This window comes from Anthonomus grandis, chromosome 5 (assembly GCF_022605725.1).
Source record: "Anthonomus grandis grandis chromosome 5, icAntGran1.3, whole genome shotgun sequence".
In the NCBI taxonomy this organism is placed as follows: domain Eukaryota; kingdom Metazoa; phylum Arthropoda; class Insecta; order Coleoptera; family Curculionidae; genus Anthonomus; species Anthonomus grandis.
In genome coordinates, this window is record NC_065550.1 from 28,952,217 (window position 1) to 28,975,468 (window position 23,252).

General features: G+C 31.2%; 1 protein-coding gene across 5 annotated transcripts in view; it reads right to left on the reverse strand.

Moving 5' to 3' along the window:
* LOC126736685 (diuretic hormone receptor-like) overlaps positions 1-23,252 on the reverse strand; it is a 221,939-nt gene that overhangs the window by 38,655 nt on the left and 160,032 nt on the right. For all 5 annotated transcript variants that reach the window (XM_050441185.1, XM_050441183.1, XM_050441180.1 and 2 more), the window contains exon 9: positions 9,957-10,229. In XM_050441185.1, coding sequence (XP_050297142.1) covers positions 9,957-10,229 — 273 coding nt within the window. The remainder of the gene's footprint in view (positions 1-9,956; positions 10,230-23,252) is intronic.

Genomic DNA, 23,252 nt, shown 5'->3' on the forward strand with positions numbered 1-23,252 from the left:
ATTCGATCGACCCCACAAATTCCGCAATTCGTTTCGCCCCTAATAGCCAAAAAGTGCCCGCTGATAAACAAAACTGCTAAAAGTCGAAACAACATTTTCGTGCTAACGGTTGTTTTATTATAAACAATTCAAGGGTATAACGTTCAAAATGATTAATAATTGTTCATTCTTTAGTTGGGATGATAAAGGCTTCTGGGTATTTCGAGGAGTTTTCGCAAATTATGTTTTTTTTTTCCGTAAATGTCGACAAAAGTGTGAATTGAGGTTATTTTTTGAGATTACGAATTTTTGGTGAGCTGAAATGTAATACACAATAATTTCATAGAAAAATAATTTCTAAGAACTCTGACATTCGAAATATTGAGCAACGCTTGACAAAGACCATTTATAAAAAAATATTCAAAATATTTAAATTAAAGTGTCTGCAAAAAAAAAAACAATTTTGGCGCTTGATATCCCGTGAATAGTTCAAATATAATTTTATTAACATTTCTACAGAGAATCTTTTCGGTCAAATTTTAGCTAAATACGTTGCTTAATGCTGATAAATATTATCGTTTTCGAAATATTTGCTGAAAAGGCAAGCAAAGTTTAAAAAAATATATCTAAATATAGATGGTAAAAACTGTTTTTAATTGTCATTGATAATTTGATACTTATCGTGGAAAATATATACTTATTCCTGGTTAAGATCAACTCGGTCCTTTGGAGGTGGATCCCTATTACCCTATTAAAATATTTATTGCCCTTAATGAATCCTTAATATCATGTTACGAGATAGTGAAAACCATTTTTAATTATTGTTGATAATTTGATACTTATCATGTAAACTATGTGCCTATGGCCAATTAAGAGCAACTCGATCTTCTGAAGATGGGTCCCTATGAATTAGGATAAGTTCAGAAACTCGTAGCTCATTAAAATATTTAATGCCTCTGATGAATCCGTAGATATCATGTTAAAAGATAGCGAAAGCTGTTTTTAATTATTGTTAGTAATTTTAGACTTATTCTAAAAACAATGTGCCTAGATCCAGTTAAAAGCAAGTCAATCCTTTGGAGGTGGGTTTCTATAACTTAGAATAGCTTTAACATGTCGCAGCCTCTTAAAATGTGTAATACCTCTAATGAATCGTTATCATCATCTTAGTATAGTTTAAGATTTATCATCGAAAATATATGCCTATGCCCAGTCAAGAGCAACTTGATCCTGTGGAGGTAGGTCTGTATAATTTAGGATAAGTCCAGGAGATATTAGCCTATTAAAATGTTTAAGGCTTCTAATAAATCAATAAACATCATGTTAGGAGATTATAATGTGAAAGTATTATCTTTTCATGAAATAAGATTAAAATAAATTATCAACATAAAATTAATGCTAAAGTGAACTACTTACGTGATTTGGGAATTATATTGGACTCTAAATTGATGTTTGACATTCATATTGATCTAATATTAACAGAATCCTCTAGATTTTGGGTTACATTTTTCATAAATGTGAAATGTTTTCTAGGTCTCGAGCTATTAAGTGCTTCTTTAATACATTTATTCTTGACAAATTAAACTTAGTATTTTACATTGATCGATTGGAGAGCATCCAAGTGAAATTTTTAAGATTTCTTTATTTTAAAACCCGCTTCGGTTTATATCAAGATGTCAATTCAGTTCGAGAGCATTTTGGCGTGATTTCACTTTTCGACAGACGTTTGATAACTGATGTTTCATTTTTATATAGAGTAATGAGTTGTCAGCTGAACACTCCTCCTATTTTATTATATATCTTCTTAAATTTAACTCAAGTCAACATCAGATAAAGCCAATTATTGTTCCATTTAATTATTATTCCACTAAGATCGTTAAATGTCCTAAACTCAAATGATAGCAAGTTATCTCCTAATTTAACAGATCCAAACTTAATAAACCAGCATTTTTCATAAATTTTTAACAACCGATCTAATGACTGTCATGAAACTATAGAATTTCACGAAAACAACAAAGTCAGCGCATCGAAAAAATTTAAACTTTTCATGTGTTCTATAGAAGATGTTCATAAAATTATTCAAAACATGAAAACTAATGCTTGTGGCAGAGATAAAATCACGTCATCTATGTTAAAATATTGCAGTCCATTTATTGATCCTTACATAACTAATATTATTATCAGTTGCATAGAACAAAATTATTTTCCTCAATGTTGGAAAACTGCAATAGGAATACCTTTACCAAAATCAAAAAAACCAGAGACATTTAATGACTTACGCATTACAGCAATTTTACCTGCCATTTCAAAAATAATGGCGAACATTTTTTACAGCCAGATGTACTCATATTTAAATGATACTGGTATGATCTCAGAATTGCAAAACGGGTTTCGTAAGGGGTATTCCACATCCTTCGCCTTGGCTGTGGTAACTGATGATATAATAGAGGCACTGGATCATGGACTTGAAAGTATTCTTATGTTATTAGATTACTCCAAGGCATTTGACACTATAAATCATCGACTCTTGTTGGCAAAGCTAAGATATTACGGTTTTGACTCACTGTCACTCATCGCCTCATACTTCTCTAACAGGTCACAAAAAGTGTTTGTTAATGGTGTGTACTCGGAGTCTAGAGCCATACTATCAGGAGTACCTCAGGGCTCTATCCTTGATCCCCTTTTCTTTATTATTTACATGTCTGAACTTATAAGCTCTCTTCATGTCGGAAAGATACAAGCTTTTGCTGACGATACCCAGATGTACTATCACTTCTCTTTAAAAGACTTTGTTACTTGTTACGAAACTATTAATCATGAACTAAACAACCTAAAAGATCTCTCTAAAAAACACGGCCTTCAACTGAATCCATCAAAATCGAAACTTATGCTGTTTGGCAAAAAAATCAAAACGAATATTTAAAAAATAATATTAAAATCAAAATAGGTGACCAAATATTACCATTTTGTAATTCTGCTCGTAATTTGGGTGTTATAGTTGATTGTCAGCTTAATTTTTCTGATCATGTTAAGCAACTTCTACAAAGGACATATATATCGCTTAAACAACTATATTCCAATAGAACCCTTTTAAGTACCAAGTTAATGACAATGTTATGTGAAACTCTTGTACTTTCCCACTTTAACTATGCTGATTTTATTTATGGCCCTTGTCTTCGTCAAGCGGAACAATATCGTATTCAAAAGGTGCAGAATATATGTATTCGTCTAATTTTGAATGTAAGAAAATCAGATCATGTATCACATAAAATTAATGATTTGAACTGGTTGAATATGTCAAATCGTAGAACTCATTATTTGGGTGTTTTTATGCATGGTTTAATTACTAATTCAAAATTCATATCTAAATCTCTAAAAAATAAATTTACAACCAACTTGAGCGTCCATGATATAAATACCAGAAATAAATGTAAATATATTTATTTTTCCTCGACATAATACAAGAACATACAAGAAGTCTTTTACTTACCATGGGATTAAAACATGTAACTCCTTGCCAAACAATGATTGACTACTTCATAATTTAACCAAGTTTAAGTCAGGATTTAGGTTGTATTTATTTAGAGAACAGTTGAGCTCCTATTTTTTAACTCACTAGTATCGTGTGCTCCAGAGGTTGATGATGGTTGTATACGATTGCATACAAGGGTGTTTGCTTATGTACAGTATTGTTTTGGTGTAGGTTGTGAGTTATATATCTCCCCCGTGTTGGGTATAAAGAAGGGTATAAGTATTTTTTTGGTGGGAACAATAACTTTTTTATAATATTTCATCTTTGTATTATTTTTTTAAATTATTATTATGTATGTTTACAGAAATTTATTTATTATTTATTAGGGTTAAGTTTGAGTAGCCTTAGGCTAGACTTCGCCTTTTTTTCATTTGTAATATTTGTGAATCTGTTGTTTTTTTTTAAATAAAAAGACGATTATTATTATTATTATGTAGAATAACAAAAAGTTATAATTTGTACCGCCGTTCATGTTTATGAGGCTTTTAACTTTAAGAACTTACTTTTTTTTTAAATCTTTTATATTCAAGTTATTTTGATTTATCTACTTAACCATTTAGTCTTTATGTCTTTATTTAGTCTTTACTTCTGTTAGGAGATAATAAAAACTGATTTTAATTATCGTTGGTAATTTGAGATGTGGCTATTCCCAGATAAGAGCTACTTGATCCTTTGGAGATCGATTTTTATTTCTTAAAATAAGTGTAGTTGTATTTTGTACCCTAATAAAACTAAAGCTAATAATCTTCTTCTCAATAAGTCTGAAAGTCAGCTTGTGGTCTTTGAAAGTGGTAGACTTAAAGTATTAATAAACTGTAGCAGAAATCTGGGATATGCACCAAAATTTGCTTACGTGAGCCATTAATTCTATTGCCTGCAAATACGATCTTATATTCCTTCTGTAATCCGCATGGCTAAAAATCCATGAAAGATTTAACTTGCATCTAGCCTGCTTTGTTTACATAATTAATAGTCAAAAAAGCCGCTCATATTTGTATAATAAACTGCGGAAAATGTCTGACTTCCATCAAATGTTTACCCGCTACAATAATCTCTACAGTGTTCCTAAGCATAACCTACAAATTGTTCGATCGCTGCTTTAGTTATACGGCTGTTAATATATTTAATAATCTATCTGCACTGGGCGACAAAGGAAAAAACCGAACACTCAATAACTTTTTTACTTTTCGTGATAAACAAATGAAATTTGACCTATTGATAGAATGGTTATAATAGCATCTTTTGACATATTCAGTTGTTTTCCGTCTCTAGCCTGTATGTAGAGTAACCGAAAAACACAGGTACAAGTACAACCTTCGTCAATATCTTTATGAAGGCATCTTTGAAAGAAGACTAGAATTCTGCAATTGCCTTATAAACAAATATCAAAAAAATAAGAGTTTTCTTTAATTTTTTTGTATACCGATGAGTTTTGATTTTTAAACAATGCTGTATTTAATAGTCAAAATAACAGATATCGGTTTTAAGAAATCCAAGAATTGTGTATTCTGGGCAGTTTGGAATAAATGTTTCGTAAAGAATTCGATTATATTGATTAACTTGACTACTTTAGATGTTTTTCTGTGATCGTTGTGACTATCTGGATATCGTGTTGAGAGATAGTGGAAGTATTTTTTAATTATCACATGACTTATCATGGAAAATATGTGCCTATGAAAGAGGAGCAACTCGATCCTTTGAAGGTGGGTGTCTATGACTTAAAATAAGTCCAGGAATTCGTAGCCTGTTAAACATTGAAATAGGATTGTAAAAACCGTTCTTAATTATGATTGATAGTTTTAAATTTATCAGGGAAAATATATGTGCCTATGCCCAGTTAAGAGCAACTCAGTCCTCTGGAGATAAGTTCTTATGACTTAGGATAAGTCCAGCCTAATTACCGAAATTGTAAAAGCTCCCTATGAATCCTTAGACATCATGTTGGGAGATGGTGATAATGATTTTTAATTATCATTGGTAGTTTAAGACTAAAAAAAAAACGAAAACTCTCAGTCTCAAAATATCTTTTTATGTAATTAATCAGGTAACATGTTTCGCTAAAATTTTCTCTAGTTACGTAGGTCTCTTTGAGATAATCGACGAGTTCTTTCAATTTGAAAATGCTAGTCAAGCCAAACTTGTCCGACTGTACAGATCCCACCTAATTGCAAGAAAGAACCGTTTACTGAAAATTTGATTCCTACAAAGTTGCCTAAAATCAGGTTTAACGCCAAAGTTCGTTAACATCAGATGCGGCTCACAAACTCCATCTTCACAGAGAGCTTTAAACAGGGGAAGACGGATTTGGATTAAGGAGGTAATAAAACAACATTACAAAATACTTAACAGAGTCAACTCTAAACTCAAGTACTTTTATTTTACATTAACGTTAACGTTGTCCTTTGCGGAGTTTCTATCCTTGGATTCTAAATTGAGAGAAGATGTAGAAAATGTTGGTGCCAATACTTGCCGTAGGCTTAGTAGGAAATTGTACAACTTAAGAATTTCACAAAGACCAAAGAGTCCTGACCATATAATAGAGCAGAAGCGAGAGCTGGGTAAGAGCAATACTAACTTCTTTCATAAACGTTTTCTTAATTTATCTAAGGTTTCTTTTACCCCCGAGGAGGAAAATATCCTAAATTTAAATTTAAAATTTAATTTTTCGCAACAAATAAATCGAAACACTAGAGAGGTCCTGGCAGTGGAGGCTGAGAACATCATTCAGTCTGTTAATATTCCTAACAAAAACATTTTACGATCAAAAATAATTAATTTTCTTAACTCTGATAGACATAACTCTGTCCCTAATAATTACAACAAACAACACCTTAATTCTGTTAAAAACAACATTAAAACGCATGATCTTTTAATTTTCAGAGCAGACAAAGGCTCTTGTTTGGTAGTCATGAATAGACTTGACTATGTGGCTAAAGTGACGAAATTTCTATCGACTGACGACTTCGTGGCTATTACTAGGGATCCAACGATTAGTTTTTTCTCAAAACTTAAGCATTCTCTAGATCGATGTCTTATAACTCTGGAATACTTTAACACCACTAAATCCAACCTATACCCTATGAACCCACGTACTCCTGTGCTCTATGGCTTACCTAAGATTCATAAGTAGGGGAACCCGATAAGACCAGTAGTTTCCTTCGTAAACTCTCCTTGCTACAAATGATCCTCTTGGCTTAACAATACTTTAAGAGAAGTAACTGGTTTTCGGAACGAATTCTCCATTAAAAAATCAATTGAATTTTCCAATTATCTAAAGCAAATAGATGTTCCAAGCAATGCCATTTTGCTTTCCTTAGATGTAAAGAACTTGTTCCCTAGCATACCCTCGTCAGATTGTTTAACATTGGTTGAGATCCTGCTAAACAATAATAGTACTTTGCCAAAACTGGTGGTAGATAATCTTATCCACCTTTTATCACTAGTTTTGGAACAAAATTTCTTCAAATTTAATGATCAATGCTTTAGGCAAAAATCTGGTCTCGCCATGGGTTCTTGTCTTTCACCTTTTTTGAGCGAGGTCTTCATGAGTCACTTGGAGGAGAAAATCATGAAAAGTCGTTTTGCGGGTTTTTTGAGAACTTATAAAAGGTACGTGGACAATGTGTGCGTGTTATGGATTGGTGATGAGAATGATTTATTGGATTTCTTGTAATTTATTAACTCCCTTCATAATCAGATCTCTTTTACGCTGGAAAATTACCCTTTTTAGATCTTCTTTTATATCGAAATAATAACAGTATTTCTTTTGAAGTATATCGCAAACCGTCTGCAACAGATAATATAATCCAATTTAACTCCAATTCCCCTTATCAACACAAATATGCAGCCTTTAATTCAATGTTCTAGCGTTTATTTAAATTACCTCTATTAAGCCTTTCCATAGCTTTCAAAACGACTAACTCGCTAAGAAAGAACCTGGTAAAGACGTTGGATAAAAGTGACCCTTTATCTAAATCGGGTGTATATTGTCTTAATTGTAAGGATTGCCCTGCTGTTTATGTGGGACAATCAGGAAGGAGAGTATCCACAAGGGTACAGGAACACCTAGACCTCGTTAATAAGTTCAGGGACACCAACACCACAGAAACTAAGTCAGGATTTGTTAACCATTTATTATCAACGGGTCATAGTTTTTCCGTCCCTAAAAATGTTTCCATTGTTCACGAGTGCCCTAAGGGTAGAAAGTGGGATCTCTTGGAGAAAATATAAATCACCAAAGCCAAAAAAAGTCCAATTTTGACATGCGTTAATGATGTTTTTACCTTTGAGCCTGGACTTATCTTTAATAATCTTATCTAACCTCTTGTTTCTGCTCACGATACGCATATATGCCTTTGACTCTAATATTCATAAGCAGGGCTGGCCGAGATCAACTTTAGAGCGTGGGTTCTCAAATACTACACCTGTCACGTTTTTCCCTTTTTATATTTTTTGTTGAATTTTTGTGCCGTGTTATTATTTTTATTACAAAATATGTAGGTATTCTCAAATTTAAATTTTATTTGTCAGTACTTAGCAGGTCATCTAGCTATAAAGGTAATTTTAACTAATTTTTAATATTTGATTTTGTTTTAGTGTCGGGTTTTATTGTAGTTACGTGTGTTTTTCTATTTATTGTAGGTCTGATGATGCTTTATTAGCGAAACCTGTTACCTGATTAATACATAAAAAGATATTTTGAGACTGAGACTTAGAGTTTTAATTTTTTTCTCGATCCTTTGGAGGTTGATCTTTATAAGTCCAAGAATTCGTAGCCTATTAAAATGCTTGATATTCCTGATGAATTCTTAGATATTATGTGAGCATAACTTTACCGTTTTTGAAATATTTGCTGAAAATGCAAGAAAAGTTCTTAGCAGGTCACCTAGCTATAAGGTCTGATGATGCTTCGTTAGCGAAACATGTCACCTGAATAATAAAAAAGACATTTTGAGACTGAGACTTGGAGTTTTCATTTTTTTCTCTGGTTACATAGGTCTCTTTGAGATAATGGACGAGTTCTTTCAAAGCGAGAGAAGTTAAAAACTATTTTTTTACCTTTGATGATTATCAACAATTGTTCTGAGAAAAAATAACGCATTTATGTTTTTATAAGAAATTTTCATGGCTCTAATTTAGCCTTATACATATGAGCTGATAAATGTTTTCGTTTTCGAGATGTTTGCTGAAAAAGCAAGAGAACTTAAAAAAATATATTTTCCAACTTTGACTCTCTACATCTCTGACAAAAAAAATTAATCTTAATATTTTTATAGAAAATCTTTTCGGCTATCATTTATCTTTATACCTATAAGGTGATAAATCTTACCGTTTTCGAGATATTTGCTGAAAAAGCAACGAAAGTTAAAAAAACATATTTTCCAACTTAAATGCTCTATATCTTCGTGAATAGTTAGTCTGAAAAAAAAACTTGTTCATGTTTTAGTAGGAAATTCTCTTGGCTATAATTTAACCTAATACATGTTTTTTTTTTAAAAGATAACCTTACCGTTTTCGAGATTTTTGCAAAAGAGGCAAGGAAAATTAAAATTTTTTTTTCTTACTTTGGAGCTCTATATTTCGTGAACAGTTATTTTGACAATAAAATATATTCTAAATTTTTTATAGAAAATCTTCTCAGCTACAATTTATCTTTTTATATATAAGCTGATAAGTTTTACCGTATTCGAGATATTTGCTAAAGAAGCAAGAAAAGTTGTAAATTGATTCTTGTAAAAATATATTTTTTAACTTTGGAATTTCATATCTTGTAAACAGTTGCTTTAACAAAAAAAACCATAATTCTTTTTATAGAGAATGTTCTTGGCTTCAATATAGCCTAAAATATCTAATTATAAAAATCCCTTAATTTTTGAGATATATGTGAAAAATCAAGAGAGCGTCAAAAACCAATAACTGTAAAAAAAAATATTTTTTTGGTTGCTTTAACTAAAAACAATATACTTAACATTTTGTCGGCTCTAATATAGCTTAATTACATAAGCTAATACACCATTTTTTATCTCGAAAATATCCGCTAACGTCTTTCGTGCAAGTCATCTCTATTCACCAACTATTACGTATATAAAACAAAAGATTTATTTAAAAAAAAATAATTTATTAATACTTTACAATGTTTCGTTTATCTGGCGAGTCTATTTATATGCCGTTATCGCGGAAGAGCGATTTATATAAAAGAGTCGTTGAAAAAAATTAATGGCTATTTTCGTATATAATAAAATATTCACGGTTCAAAGGTCAAAAGTAGAAGTAATAACCTTTTATTGAAGCCATAAAAGACAGGGACAAATCAAACTTTCTTTTGACAGTTTGTAAAGGAATTCAAGCTACGGGGTTTATAAATATATAAAGGCAAAAAATGAGAAAGTTACTATTTTACTTATTGATCGGCCATACACAAGTAGATTGAACAAAAAAAACTTACCTGTACAGATAACAAAGCGCTCCGCAACATGTCCCATATGGTCAAACTGGGGGCGTAAATGGTGATGGCATAAGTAACCCCTAAAAGAGGAATCAGCACCGCCAAAGCTTTCACAGCTTTCCTATACTGCTGGATTTCCACGGTGTTAGCTGACCGTAGCTTAGTAACCAGCACTATCATGATGGACACCATGAAAATTAGATTTATCACCAACACTAGGACCGTCGGCACTTGGAAGATGTAGTCTATATCGTGGCCTATGAACCAGGGACACTGTGAAAAAATAAAAGAAAATTCGATATGAAAGGGTTTGCAATAATTTATTGGAGCAAATTAAGGCTTAAAGGGTGGCATTCTAAAAATATACAGAAAATAAATCAACGAGACGCACCCCAACAGTGAGAGCGGCCAGTGGTTTAACCGAAAAACTGTTTTTCTCGGTGATTAATCGCTTTTTTATTCGTGTAGGTTGCAAGAATGAACCTCGTCGGTTTTTGCGGTTTAGAAAGCGGATAATTCATTTGCCACTAAAGGCTTTGATGAAAATTCATGAATTTGAAAAAATATCAATGAGTCGAATGAAAGAATTTCTTAAAAGTTTAAAAAATGTTGGAGGTGGAGACAGTGGTATTTCTAAACAGGTTCTTTGTGACGTTACTTCTGCCATTGGAGATCGACTATTAGATATAATCAATACATCACTTGGATCAGGTGTATTCCCAGAGACGTGGAAATTTTCGACCGTAATTCCTGTTCCCAAAGTCCACAATACTAATCTTCACAATGAATTTAGACCAATAAATAATACAATGCCGGTTTATAAAAAGCTATTAGAAATTTTTGTAAAATAACAGCTACTTGAGTTCTGCGTTAGTAATAACGTCATTGTCCCGAATCAATCCAGTTTTCGCGAAGGGCACTCCTGCGAGTCTGTTGTTTTTGGTATCTGTAATAGTTTCCTTAGAGCCGTTGACAATGGTAATTTTGTACTAGCCGTATTTTTAGATTCCAAACGAGCATCTGAAACAATATTTATTTGTGTGGAGTTGATTGGGACTATGTTTTGAATGTAATTAATATTGATAATGCGATTTCAGAGTTCTATCATATATTGAATATGGCTATAGCTTTGTCTGTGCCTCTTAAGAGATTCAAAACCTCGTCTTTTCCTAGTTGGTTTTCAGGGGAGTTAAGGTACTTGATCCAGCAAAAGAAAATTTCACACAAAAAATATCAGTCTAGTCATACTGTTGCAGACTACGAAGTCTTTTCAGATCTTAGAGCTAGGTGCAAAACTCTAACGGAGACTTGTTACCAGAATTTTATTTCAAATTTGGAGCAGTTACTTTATACAAACCCCAAAAGTTTTTGGTATAAGTTTAATAACAGGAGAGCAACGAATAGGCTTCCTGATTTGATGACCTATAATGATGGGGAGTTTGTAGGTTGTGAACAAATTGCAGAGAGGTTTGACAGGTTTTTTTCTACTGTCTATAATAGAGATAATAATGTCTTACCTTCTCGGCAGGCTGGTGTAAACATGACTATTCCAAATCCTATAAATTATCTATTGGATTAATTTTTGATAAGATCTTTCGATTACTCCCTAAACTAAGTGATGGCCCTGATCGTATTCCCAATTATTTTTTGTGAAAATGTGTATGTGCCCTCTCTTATCCCCTCTTTGTTTTATTCAGTAGGTCTTTAGACTTGACAGTTTTTCCATCCGAGTGGAAACTCAGTTTTATTACGCCTATATTTAAATGTGGTGCTGCTAATGAAATGATCAATTACAGGAGTGTGTGTGTACAGTCTGCCATCCCAAAACTTCTAGACAGTCTTATTTATGACCAAATTAATTTTTATTGCAAAGAACTTCTGTTAAGTGAACAGCATGGCTTCAGTCGTGGCAAGTCTGCTATTACAAACTTGTTGCTGTATCAGGGTGCTCTGTTAAGTGCTTTGGAGAGGGGTGAACAAGTGGATGTAATATATACAGACTTTTCCGGGGCATTTGACAGTGTCAACCATAGCTTATTACTAGAAAAATTGAGACTTTTTGGTTTTTCAGATTGTTTGGTGGCCTGGTTTACAAGTTTTCTTTCTGACAGATTTCAGCAGGTACAAATTGGGGATGCTAGGTCGCATCTTATCAGTGTGACCTCTGGGGTTCCACAGGGTGGTCATTGTTCTCTCCTGTTGTTCAATATTTTCATTAATGATATTTTGGTTTGCTTTAAAAATAGTAACTTTTTGTTATTTGCCGATGATTTAAAGTTTTATAGGGTGATCAGTTCAGAACAAGACATGGTTCTCTTGCAAGATGATCTAAATAGATTGTGTGAATGGTGTGTTGGTAATAGTTTGGCTCTGAATGTGGGTAAATGCAGTTACATTAGTTTGTACAAAAGAAACAAACGGGTAACTTCCTCCTATACTATTGATAGTGTTAATCTTAGGTACACTGAAGTAGTAAAGGACCTTGGTATCTTTTTTGATGAACAATTGAATTTTAATACCCATGTAAATACTATTATAACTAAAGCATCTAAGGTCCTTGGTTTTATCCTGCGCAATTGTAAGGATCTGTCGGTTGAAACTTGCAAACTTTTGAATGGCCTTGTAATTTGTCCCGAACTACTTAATAGGATTTCATTCAATATTCCATACCTTAATCTGAGGGCAAATCGATTGTTTTCTTTGCCTTATCATCGTACCAACTATGCTATGCACTCGCCTGTCGAAGGACCTTGAGGCTAGTAAACTCTACTGGAATTGAAGTTGAATTGGGAATTTCCTTATTGCATTTTAGGAGTCTTATTAAGAGTTTGTAGGATTTTGTTTTTTTTGAATTAATTTTGCTTCATGATTAATGATTTGAAATACATTTGATCATTGTCATTGATAATAATATATATTTTGTTTTTTTCTTAGCTAATTTTGCATTGTTAATCGTTCTGATTTTGAGAGAATATTGTTACTACTTGTAAAACGGTTTAATTATCCTTGGTATTAAGATTAAGTCTAATAATTATTGTTAATTAGTAATTAGTGGTTAGGTAGTATAGCTTTTATTTCTTTTTCAGAAATATATATATTTTTTGTAATGGGGTTGATCCCGTGTATATAAATAAATAAATATAAATAAATAAAATAAATAAATAAATATAAATACAATTGATAGGACTATTTTATTGAAAAAATTTTATAGTCTTGGAGTTAGAGGTAGTGTGTTGGACTGGTTTAGGTCATATTTATCTAATAGGGTACAACGAGTTTTATTTAAGAATAGTATGTCTGAATTCATTAATGTAGAATATGGTGTGCCACAAGGAACAGTTTTGGGGCCATTGTTTTTTCTGTTATATATAAATGATATAGTTAGAGTAGCTACTAAATGTAATATTGAGTTGTTTGCTGATGGTATAATGCTTTTTATTAAGGGAAATAACTTGCAACAAATGCAAAATGAAATTAATAGTGATCTTAAAAACCTACATAAACAAATGTAAATTTTGTGTTTTCACAAAAAAAAACTAAAATGGCACAGTTGGACATTCAGGGTTTGCATATTATGGTAAATGGGGAAAAAATCTTATACGATAAAGAAATAAAGTATTTGGATTGTAATCTAAGTTTTTATGGGCATTTGATTACATATTAAGAAAATTTTCTAAAAAAGTTGGATTTATTAGCCGAATAGGCAAAGAATTATCCATAAACACAAAATTGTCCCTGTATAATGCAATAGCATTACCCCATTTGCAGTTCTGCTCAACTTTATTGTCCAATTTGCCGAAATTTTAAATAAATTGGAAGTAATACAAAACAGAGCTTTAAGAGTAATTTTGCGTTGTAATCGTTATACTCCTATAGAAACCATGTTAACTATCCTAAATGTATTGTCAGTTAAGCAAAGAATCGCGTATAATTCATGTATTTGTATTTAATTCGAAACATATCATACACCCAAAATATATCTGTGATAAAGTTAAAGTTTGTAGTGATGTCCACACATATAACACCAGAAATCGTAATGATTTTATATTACTCGACAGATGCCAGACAGCCCAATTCGGTGCTACATAAGGGTATTATTGAATTTGACAAGTTACCAGTAAATATTAAAAACTGTGATAACTTAAACCAGTTCAAACGGCTCTTGAGGGCATATGTTCAAAATAACTATTAACTGTTTATATTTATTTTTTAGCTTTATTTTTTAGGTTTAAGTTTTATGTTCTTTATTATGCGGTGATTGTTATTGTTAACATTTTATTTATTAATATGAATATTTTTTTCTGATTTTCATTAAAATTTTATTTTAGAATTAAGTTTTTATCTTATTTTTATGTTTAATGTTAAGGATATTTTATTTAATTTTTTAGGTTTTATTTTTACAATCTTTTATTTGTTTAAGTTTAGGTCTAAGGTTTATGTACTGTTTATACAATGCACCTTTATCGTATAACATTTATTTTTATTTTAATCTGTGTCCACGTTAGCTAGGCCTCCTTTTCGATTCGACATTTGCACATACGTAGATTGATTTTTTTAGTTATTAATTATTAATCAAACATCTTTGTATATTTTTATTTTTGTTTTTTTTTGTATGTAGCACTCTTTGCTAAATAAAGAAAGATTATTATATTATTATTTTCTATATGCCCGTGGGCCTAGAGCTTTTGTGAATTAAAATTTCATTGTTTTAATTGTAAATTTATTAATATATACAGTGTGGTGACTTTAACTGGAATAAATTCAGTTAAAACTAATCAAATTTTTTCTCGCAAAATTCCTGAGACCCGTCGATTTTTGTTTATTTTTTTTCACATTTCAAGATAGTTTTTGTATTTTTTCACCTACAGGAAGAGTTCAAATTAACCCAAACTTTTTTTTTTAAATGGAAAGCCACTTTTTTTAAACTATCATTGAAAAGAGCCCTTTTTCCTGATTAAATTAACCTATTTACTTTTGTGATTATTTAAAGGAAAAATACGATATACGAGATAAATTTTGATAAGTTTTAACTGAATTTATTCCAGTTAAAGTCACCACACTGTATATGCCTTGACTGTGCTTAAAATAATATTACTTACACAAACCACTTAAATAGTTAAAAGTTGAATTGAATTTTTAGAAATATCCTATCGATCTTTTGTTTTACTTATTTGAAGACGTTAATGTTTTTAAGGTGACGGAAGAAAATTATTGAAACAAAGTGATGTTTTTCTGGTATTATTTGATGAATCTTGAAAGAAAAACACCATTTTCGATCCAAACACTAATAAAAGAAATGAAACGATGATATAGGCAATGATACATTCTCATTAATATATCCGCATCTCAGTCTGAGCATTAAAAAAGTATTGGAACAGAATGATGTTTTTCTGGTATAATTTGAGAAACTATGCTAGAAAAACACTAAATCTAGGGGATTTAAACTCTATTAAAGAAATAGAACGATGATATAGGAAATGAGTCGAAAAGCTGCATTTTCATTTATATATCCTCATCTCAGCCTGAGTATTAGAAGAGTATTAGTATAAAATTTTATTTTTCTAGTATAACTTGACAAACCATGCTCGAAAAGCACTAAATCAAGGCGACCCAAACACTATTAAAAAAATTAAACGATTATATAGCAAATGGGTGGAAAGGCTGCATTCTCATTTATAATTCCTCATCTTAGTCTGCGCATTAGAAGAGTATTAGTACAAAGTGATGTTTTTCTGGTATAATTTGAAAAACCATTTTAGAAAAACACTAAATCTAAGGGATCCAAACACTATTAAAGAAATGAAAGGATGATATAGAAAATAGGTGGAAATGCTGCATTCTCATTTATATATCCTTATCTCAGTCTGAGCATTAGACCAGTAGATATTGGTACAAAATGATATTTTCCTGGTACAAATTAACAAACTATGCTAGAAAAACACTAAATTCAGGTGACTCAAAAACTAAAAAAAAATTAAACGATGATATAAGAAATGGGTGGAAAAGCTGCTGTATTCTCATTTATATATCCTCGTCTTAGTCTAAGTATTAAAAAAGTATTGGTATAAAATGATATTTTTCTGGTATAATTTGACCAACCATGTCCGAAAAACAATAAAGCCAGGGAATCCAAATACTATTAAAGAAATAGAACGATGATACAGGAAATGGGTTGAAATGCTGCATTCTCATTTATATATCCTTATCTCAGTCTGAGCATTAAAAGAGTATTGGTACAAAGTGATGTTTTACTGGTATAATTTGACAGACCTTGAAAGAAAAACACTATTTCCAGACAATCCAAACACTAGTAAAGAAATGAAACGATGATATATGCTCTTGATATTTAAATGACTATATAATTGCATTATTTGTTGACATTGAATTAATTTTCAAAATGGCGGTATTGAAGATATTACCGCTATATTGGAATTTCAAATGTCAACTTGACAACATCATATGTAAACACAAAATCTTCATCAAACTTGTAATTTTAAGAAATATTTGACTAAAATTGCATTTTTATTAGGAGCTTAAAAAGTGGAAATTTAAAAATTTTTGGGAATACCAATATGGCCGCCGTGACGTTGATATTGAAATGACATTTTATTTTAATTATTTGTTGAGATTGAAGCTATTTAACTGGCATGGGTATGATACCGACTCTTTGAGAATAGCCATGTTGGCTGATCTTCAACTTATATATGAGTGGTTCAGGGCAAATTTACTATCATTAAATCCAGAGAAGACCAAACTAATTTGTTTTACAAATAACTGTAGTCTTGATAATATTCTTATTGGTAACTGCCCTGTCCCGCCTTATTCTAACAATAAGTTTTTGGGTCTGGTGATTGACAAGGAACTTAAGTTTGAGGACGGAGTCTCAGCAATAGGGTTTCTGCGGGTTGTTTTGCTGTTAGGGTGGCCTGTCGGGAGCTTGGCATGGGGATTGGGAGAGCCGTGTCCTTTTCCCTGATTGAGTCCCATCTCAGGTATGGTGTCTGCTTTTGGGGTAGTGCAAGCAACTATCTTCTACAGATGTTGTTTGTTCTACAGAAACGTGCTGTGCGTTATCTATGCGGGATATCACCTAGGGAATCATGCCGACCATATTTTATGAGGGAGGGCATTCTTACAATCTACTGCCTATACATACAGGAGGTGGCATGCCTTATTTTCTCCCATCAATACAGGTTTGTCCTACAGAATCCACGATATGTCACCCGCCAGCGGATAATTTGCGGCTTCCTATTCCAACATCTGCCTTGGTAAAGAGATCAATTTTTTATGAAGGTATAAAAATCTTTAACCACCTACCAGAGGACATTAGAGGGGCAAAATCTCTCATCAAATTTAAGTTTCTCTTGAGGAGATTTCTGAGTGGTCGAGCTTATTACTCTGTGGCTAAATATTTCAACGACAATCAGATTTTAATTAATTAAGGGAGACCTAGCTCTTTTCCTAACCTGTTTGTTTTAAATGTTTTTCTTTTTTTTTATCCCTAAATGTTAAACTGTACTTAGTTAAGAAAAGTTAGATATAGTTGATTTTATTAATTCAAAAAAAAAATGTAAATTTTAACTGTTTAACTTTGATTCGTCATTGTAACTTGTATTTTTAAATATAATTTTAACCTTGTAACTCTGTCTCTTTAGGATTAGGTGAAGCTTTGTTTATAACAATATTTTGTTCAATAAAGCATATTTGAATTTGAATTATTTTCAAGATGACCGCATGTGAAATATTACCGCCATATAAGAATTTCAAATGTCAACTTGACAACATTCTATGTAAAAGACACAATCTTCTTGTAACAATTAAAATTGTATTTGTATGTTTATTATATGTTTGTCATATGTATGTCATTATATGTTTAAAAAATGTATGAATGAATATCAATATGGCCGTTGACATTTATATGGCGCCGCCATCTTGGTTTTTGTTTCTATCGCCATTAAAAAAAAATATGATGGTTTTGTTAGAAGGCCACAGGCGGTTGTTTGTTTTAAAAATATCTTGTTGTTGTCCGAAATTTGTTGTAAATATTGAATTGTGTTAAGTTTTTTACATTAAAGTTATTTTGTCAAGATGGCGCTATTTGAAGACATCAGAACACATTTTTTAGAATTAAACTAAGTTTTAGTGGTCGCCATATTGGTTTTTTAAGTATCAACTTGACGTATATTCCATTTTATTTATATCTATTATTGACGTTGAAGTTGTTTTTAAGATGGCGGTATCTGAGATATTTTTGAACTTTGTCAACTTAACGTACGTCAGCATATTAAGTTCATTTAAATCTTGATCTAACCCTTTATTTTTTAAAATTATTCGAATAAAATTGCATTTGTATTATTTATTTAAAAAGTGGAAATAAATTAAGTTTTTGAGAAAAACAATATGGCTGCTGTAACGTTGACATATACTGTCACCATTTTGTAAAAAAATTATATGGTGGTTTTTTTATAAGGCCACAGGGGGGAAAGTTTTAAAACTATCTTCTCTTAATCCTACATTTTTTGTAAACATTGAATTTTGTTTAGTATTTAAGTTAAAAACTGTTTTTTAAGATGGCGATAAAGAAGATATTTTTTCAAATTAGTTTAGTTGCCGCCATATTGGTTTTTCAAGTGTCAACTTAGCTTAACGTATATTCCATCGACATTTTATTTTATTTAATTATTAAACATTTTATATAATTATTGTCGTTGAAATTGTTTTTAAGATGGCGATATTTGAGATATTTTCAAACCTTGTTAACTTGACGTGCGTCAACATACATATTATGGAAAAATGTTGATGTACTCTATTTCTTGAAAATATTCCATTAAAATTGTTAATCATGTTGTTTAAATGGAAGAGTTTTTTGGAAAAAAGCAATATGGCCGTTATGACATTTTGCCATTTAATAAAACTGTCTCTTTTCATTTTATAAAAAAATTAATTTTTTATAGGGCGTTTTTTTCAAGAAAATCTTGATCCAATCCTATATTTTTTTTTAATTGATTTTTTAAGATAGGTGCATGGAAGACATTTTGCTAAAGTAAAAGTTATATTCGCCGCCATATTAGACTATTAAATGTCAACTTGAAGCACGTCATCATAGTAAAAAAAAATAATTGTATTATTACTCTTTTAATTACTTTACTAAGGAGGCAATAGATTACAATATGGAAAAATATTAACAGCTGCAGTTGACATCTAAATAGCAAAGTTATCTTGGTTTTTAAGAAATTATAAAACACCTTAATCCAACTGTGTATATAAAAAGAATATATTGCATGTTCATTATTCCTTAAAATTATTTTAAAAATTTGCCGCCACAGTTTAAACTGGTATACGTAATCTGTCAAAAAAAATCAATTTTTTAATTTAATTAAGGGTTTAGGGTCTAATATGTTTCAAACACAGCAAACATACCCGCGACGTTAAACAATGGCGAAACTATAACAGGACATGAAATTGAGGTTAAATTAAGCCATAAGTCAACTAAGCACTCCCCGAGTAACTTCTCAAGCGTATCCCATTAACAATTAAAAGTTTCAATTTAACTTTCCGGCTTAATAATTTCCTTTGTAGCTAGCTGCTCGTGTAGAGCTAGCCCGAGGGCAAATTTTCCGAAACCGAGATTCTTCCGATCGCAAAAGTGATTTTTCCACAAGTGGAAATGTATTGAGAGGTGTCAAGATTGGGAAACTCGATATCTATTTTTCCAATTTCCCATTCTAGCAGATAAACGTATCTGATATGTGCCAGTCAGTAAGTTAGATTTATGTCGAAGAACACAGCAGGGAATTACTTTGTCGAGTATAAAAGGGCAAAATCAATTAACTTTTTGCAATAAGCGTCTTTTTTCGTCATAAAAGTTTACAACCTCCGCTTAGTAGTTTTCGCATCATATAATGGAAATTTAATTTTTATTTATGATGGCTAGGATACAGCAGGAGCACGAATTTCCATTTTAATTAAAAAAATTCTCTTCAATGTGATCTTTTCCGTCCAAATATAAAATTAAGCTAGTGAAAACGAATAGTGACATCACGAATAGTAGTAGCCAATCTAGGGAGATCTAAATAATTTCATCACATATCTTAAAATTTAATAAATTATTCACAAGTACTCAATTATATATGGCCTTGTCTAAATTACCTCAGGCTGGGTGTAGTAATGATAATTATGACTGTTGATTATAAACCTAATGACTCAGTAAATATTATTGCCAACTACTTTATTTTAATTTTTTTTGAATAACTCTCTTTTGGATCTGATATTTATTAATTCAAGTTCTATTGATGTGTTACCTACTAAAGAAACAATTTTTTTAAGAAAAATCTTTAAAAAAATATTTATACATTATTATTGTTTGGCCAGCTTAGATTAGGAGGTTGTGTTTAGCAATAAAATAACTAAAGTAATCACTGTGTAATATAATCAGTAAAAGATTCATCCCTCCAAACAAATTTAAAACTTCGACTTTTTTATCAATGTTTTCTTCACAACTTCGCCGTTTGATTATAAAGACAAACAAATATATAAGAAGTTGCTTTATACTGTAGAACTCTTTTTTGAAGATTTTTTTTAATTGACTGGAAGATAAGCAATTATTTAAGAGATTAGAAGTTATTTTAAATTTTTGAAAACATAAAAAATTTACGTGCACTGGAAGGCATACAAAGAGACTTAAAAAACAAATAATCAAATATATCAAATCTGTAGAGTTACAAAAAATCAAGAAAATTAAATGTGTTAGTGAGTTGCTAATTGATCCAGGTACAATCACGAATTGCCAACATATCGCTTTCCACTAACCCCTTCTTGAAAATATATCATTCAGGTGCGTTTCCAGACTACGCGGTATTCCAGTTTCCCTCGAATGCCCGTTTAGCATTCTAGGATTTGTCCTATGTAAATGAAGAGTGTTGATTTTTAGGCTTATTGTCCTTCAGTGGTCGAATAATCTCCAGCTGAGGTATGTACACAGAAAAAGTGCAGTTTCCTTTTCATTGTACAAAAGTAACACAGCTATGTTTTAATGCTTCTGGCTAAAATTCCAGTTGAATATACTGTAACTACAAATATTACATATAAAATTACTAACAACGTAAAAACTCTAATTTAACCGTAAACTACTCTCTAATTTAACCGTAAATTTTAGGACACTAAGTAGATAAAGTGTAGATATGACCTATATGAGAGTCGTTCAAATCAGGCCAATAAGTTTTTGACTGTTTTTGAACTTGTTGGTCTTCAAAGATCCTTGTTTAAATCTTCGAAAAATATTACACCGTCATAAAACAAAACTGACCTACTTAAGATATCCTCCAAAAAATCAAGAAAGTTAGATGTATTTGTGGTTCACTAATTATTATTCTAGGTACAATCACGAGTGCCCATCATATCGCTTTCCACTAATACCTTCTTGAAAATGTATCATCCGGCTGCCTTTCCAGGTTACGCGGTATTCCATTTTCTCTGGAATGCCTATTTAGCGTTGTAGGGTTGGCTCCATTTAAAACAAGAATGTCGATTTTTGTCTTATTGTTCTTCTTCAGTAGTCGAATAATTTTTAGCTAAGGTATAACTAACTAATTACTAATAAATATAGACTGATAAAGAGCAGTTTCATCTTTTTCATTGTTTAAAAGTAACACAACCATGTTTTAATTCTTCTGGCTGAAATTCCAGTTGAATATACTGAACATTAAATGTATTGCTCAAAAGTGAAATTTTGAAATATATGTTTTATTGCATATAAAATTACTAATAACGTAAAAAAGCTGAGTACAGATGCATTCTATGGTATATATTTGATTTTATGCATGTGCAATATGATACTCTCTAATTCAACCGTAAATTTTAAAACACTAAGTAGATAAAGTATAGATATGACCTATACGAGAGGCGTTTAAATTAGACTAGAAGTTTTTGACTGTTTTTGAACTTATTGGTCTTAAAAGATCTTTATTTAAGTCTTCAAAAAATATTACACTGTCATAAAACAAAAGTGATAAAAATAAAAAATCAAAAAAGTTAGATGTATTAGTGGTTCACTAATTATTAATCTAGGTACAATCACGAGTGCCCATCAAATCGCTTTTCACTAATACCTTCTTAAAAATATATCATCCGGCTGCCTTTCCAGGTTACGCGGTATTCCATTTTCTCTGGAATGCCTATTTAGCGTTCTAGAATTGGCTCTATTTAAAACAAGAAAATTGATTTTTGTCTTATTGTTTTTCGTCAGTAGTCAAATAATTTTTAGTTAAGGTATAACTAGCTAAGTACTAATAAATCTAGGCTGATAAAGAGCAGTTTAATTTTTTTTATTATTTAGGAGTAACACAACCATGTTTTAATGCTTCTGGCTAAAATTCCACTTATATGTACTAACCTTTGAATGTATTGCTTAAAAGTAAAATTTTGAAATAAATGTTTTATTGAATATTAAATTACTAATAACGTAAAAAAGCTGAGTATAGATGCATTCTATGGTATATATTTGATTTTATGCATGTGCAATATGACACTCTCTAATTTAACCGTAAATTTTAAGACACTAAGTAGATAAAGTGTAGAGATGATCTATACAAGAGGCGTTCAAATCAAGCCAGAACTTTTTGACTGTTTTTACCTTGTTGGTCTTAAAAGTTCTTTGTTTAAATCTTAAAAAAATATTACACTGTCATAAAACAAAACTGACATACATAAGATATCCTCCAAAAAATCAAGAAAGTTAGATGTATTAATGATTCACTAATTATTAATCTAGGTACAATCACGAGTGCCAATCATATCGCTTTCCACTAATACCTTCCTAAAAATATATCATCCGGCTGCCTTTCCAGGTTACGCGGTATTCCATTTTCTCTGGAATGCCTATTTAGCATTCTAGGATTGGCCCATTTAAAATAAAAATATTGATTTTTTTAAAAACAAAGGTAAGGACACAAAGTCACGGTCTCATCCAATCTATATAATTTCTTAAAAAAGCTTAAAAGCTACACGTGTTTCGCTCCTGTCGGAGCATCATCAGGCCTAGACCTACACAGATCACATTACAACTCTAGGCCTGATTGGATGAGACCGTGACTTTGTGTCCTTACCTTTGTTTTTGTTTTCGTTTGGTCTCTTACAGAAAAATGGATGATACGTTTCTATATTGATTTTTTGTCTTATTGTTCTTCTTTAGTGGTCGAATAATTTTTAGCTAAAGTATCGAGACTGAGAAAGAGCAGTTTCATCGTTTTTATTGTTTGAAAAATAACAAAGAGCCAAGTTTTAATGTATCTAGCTGAA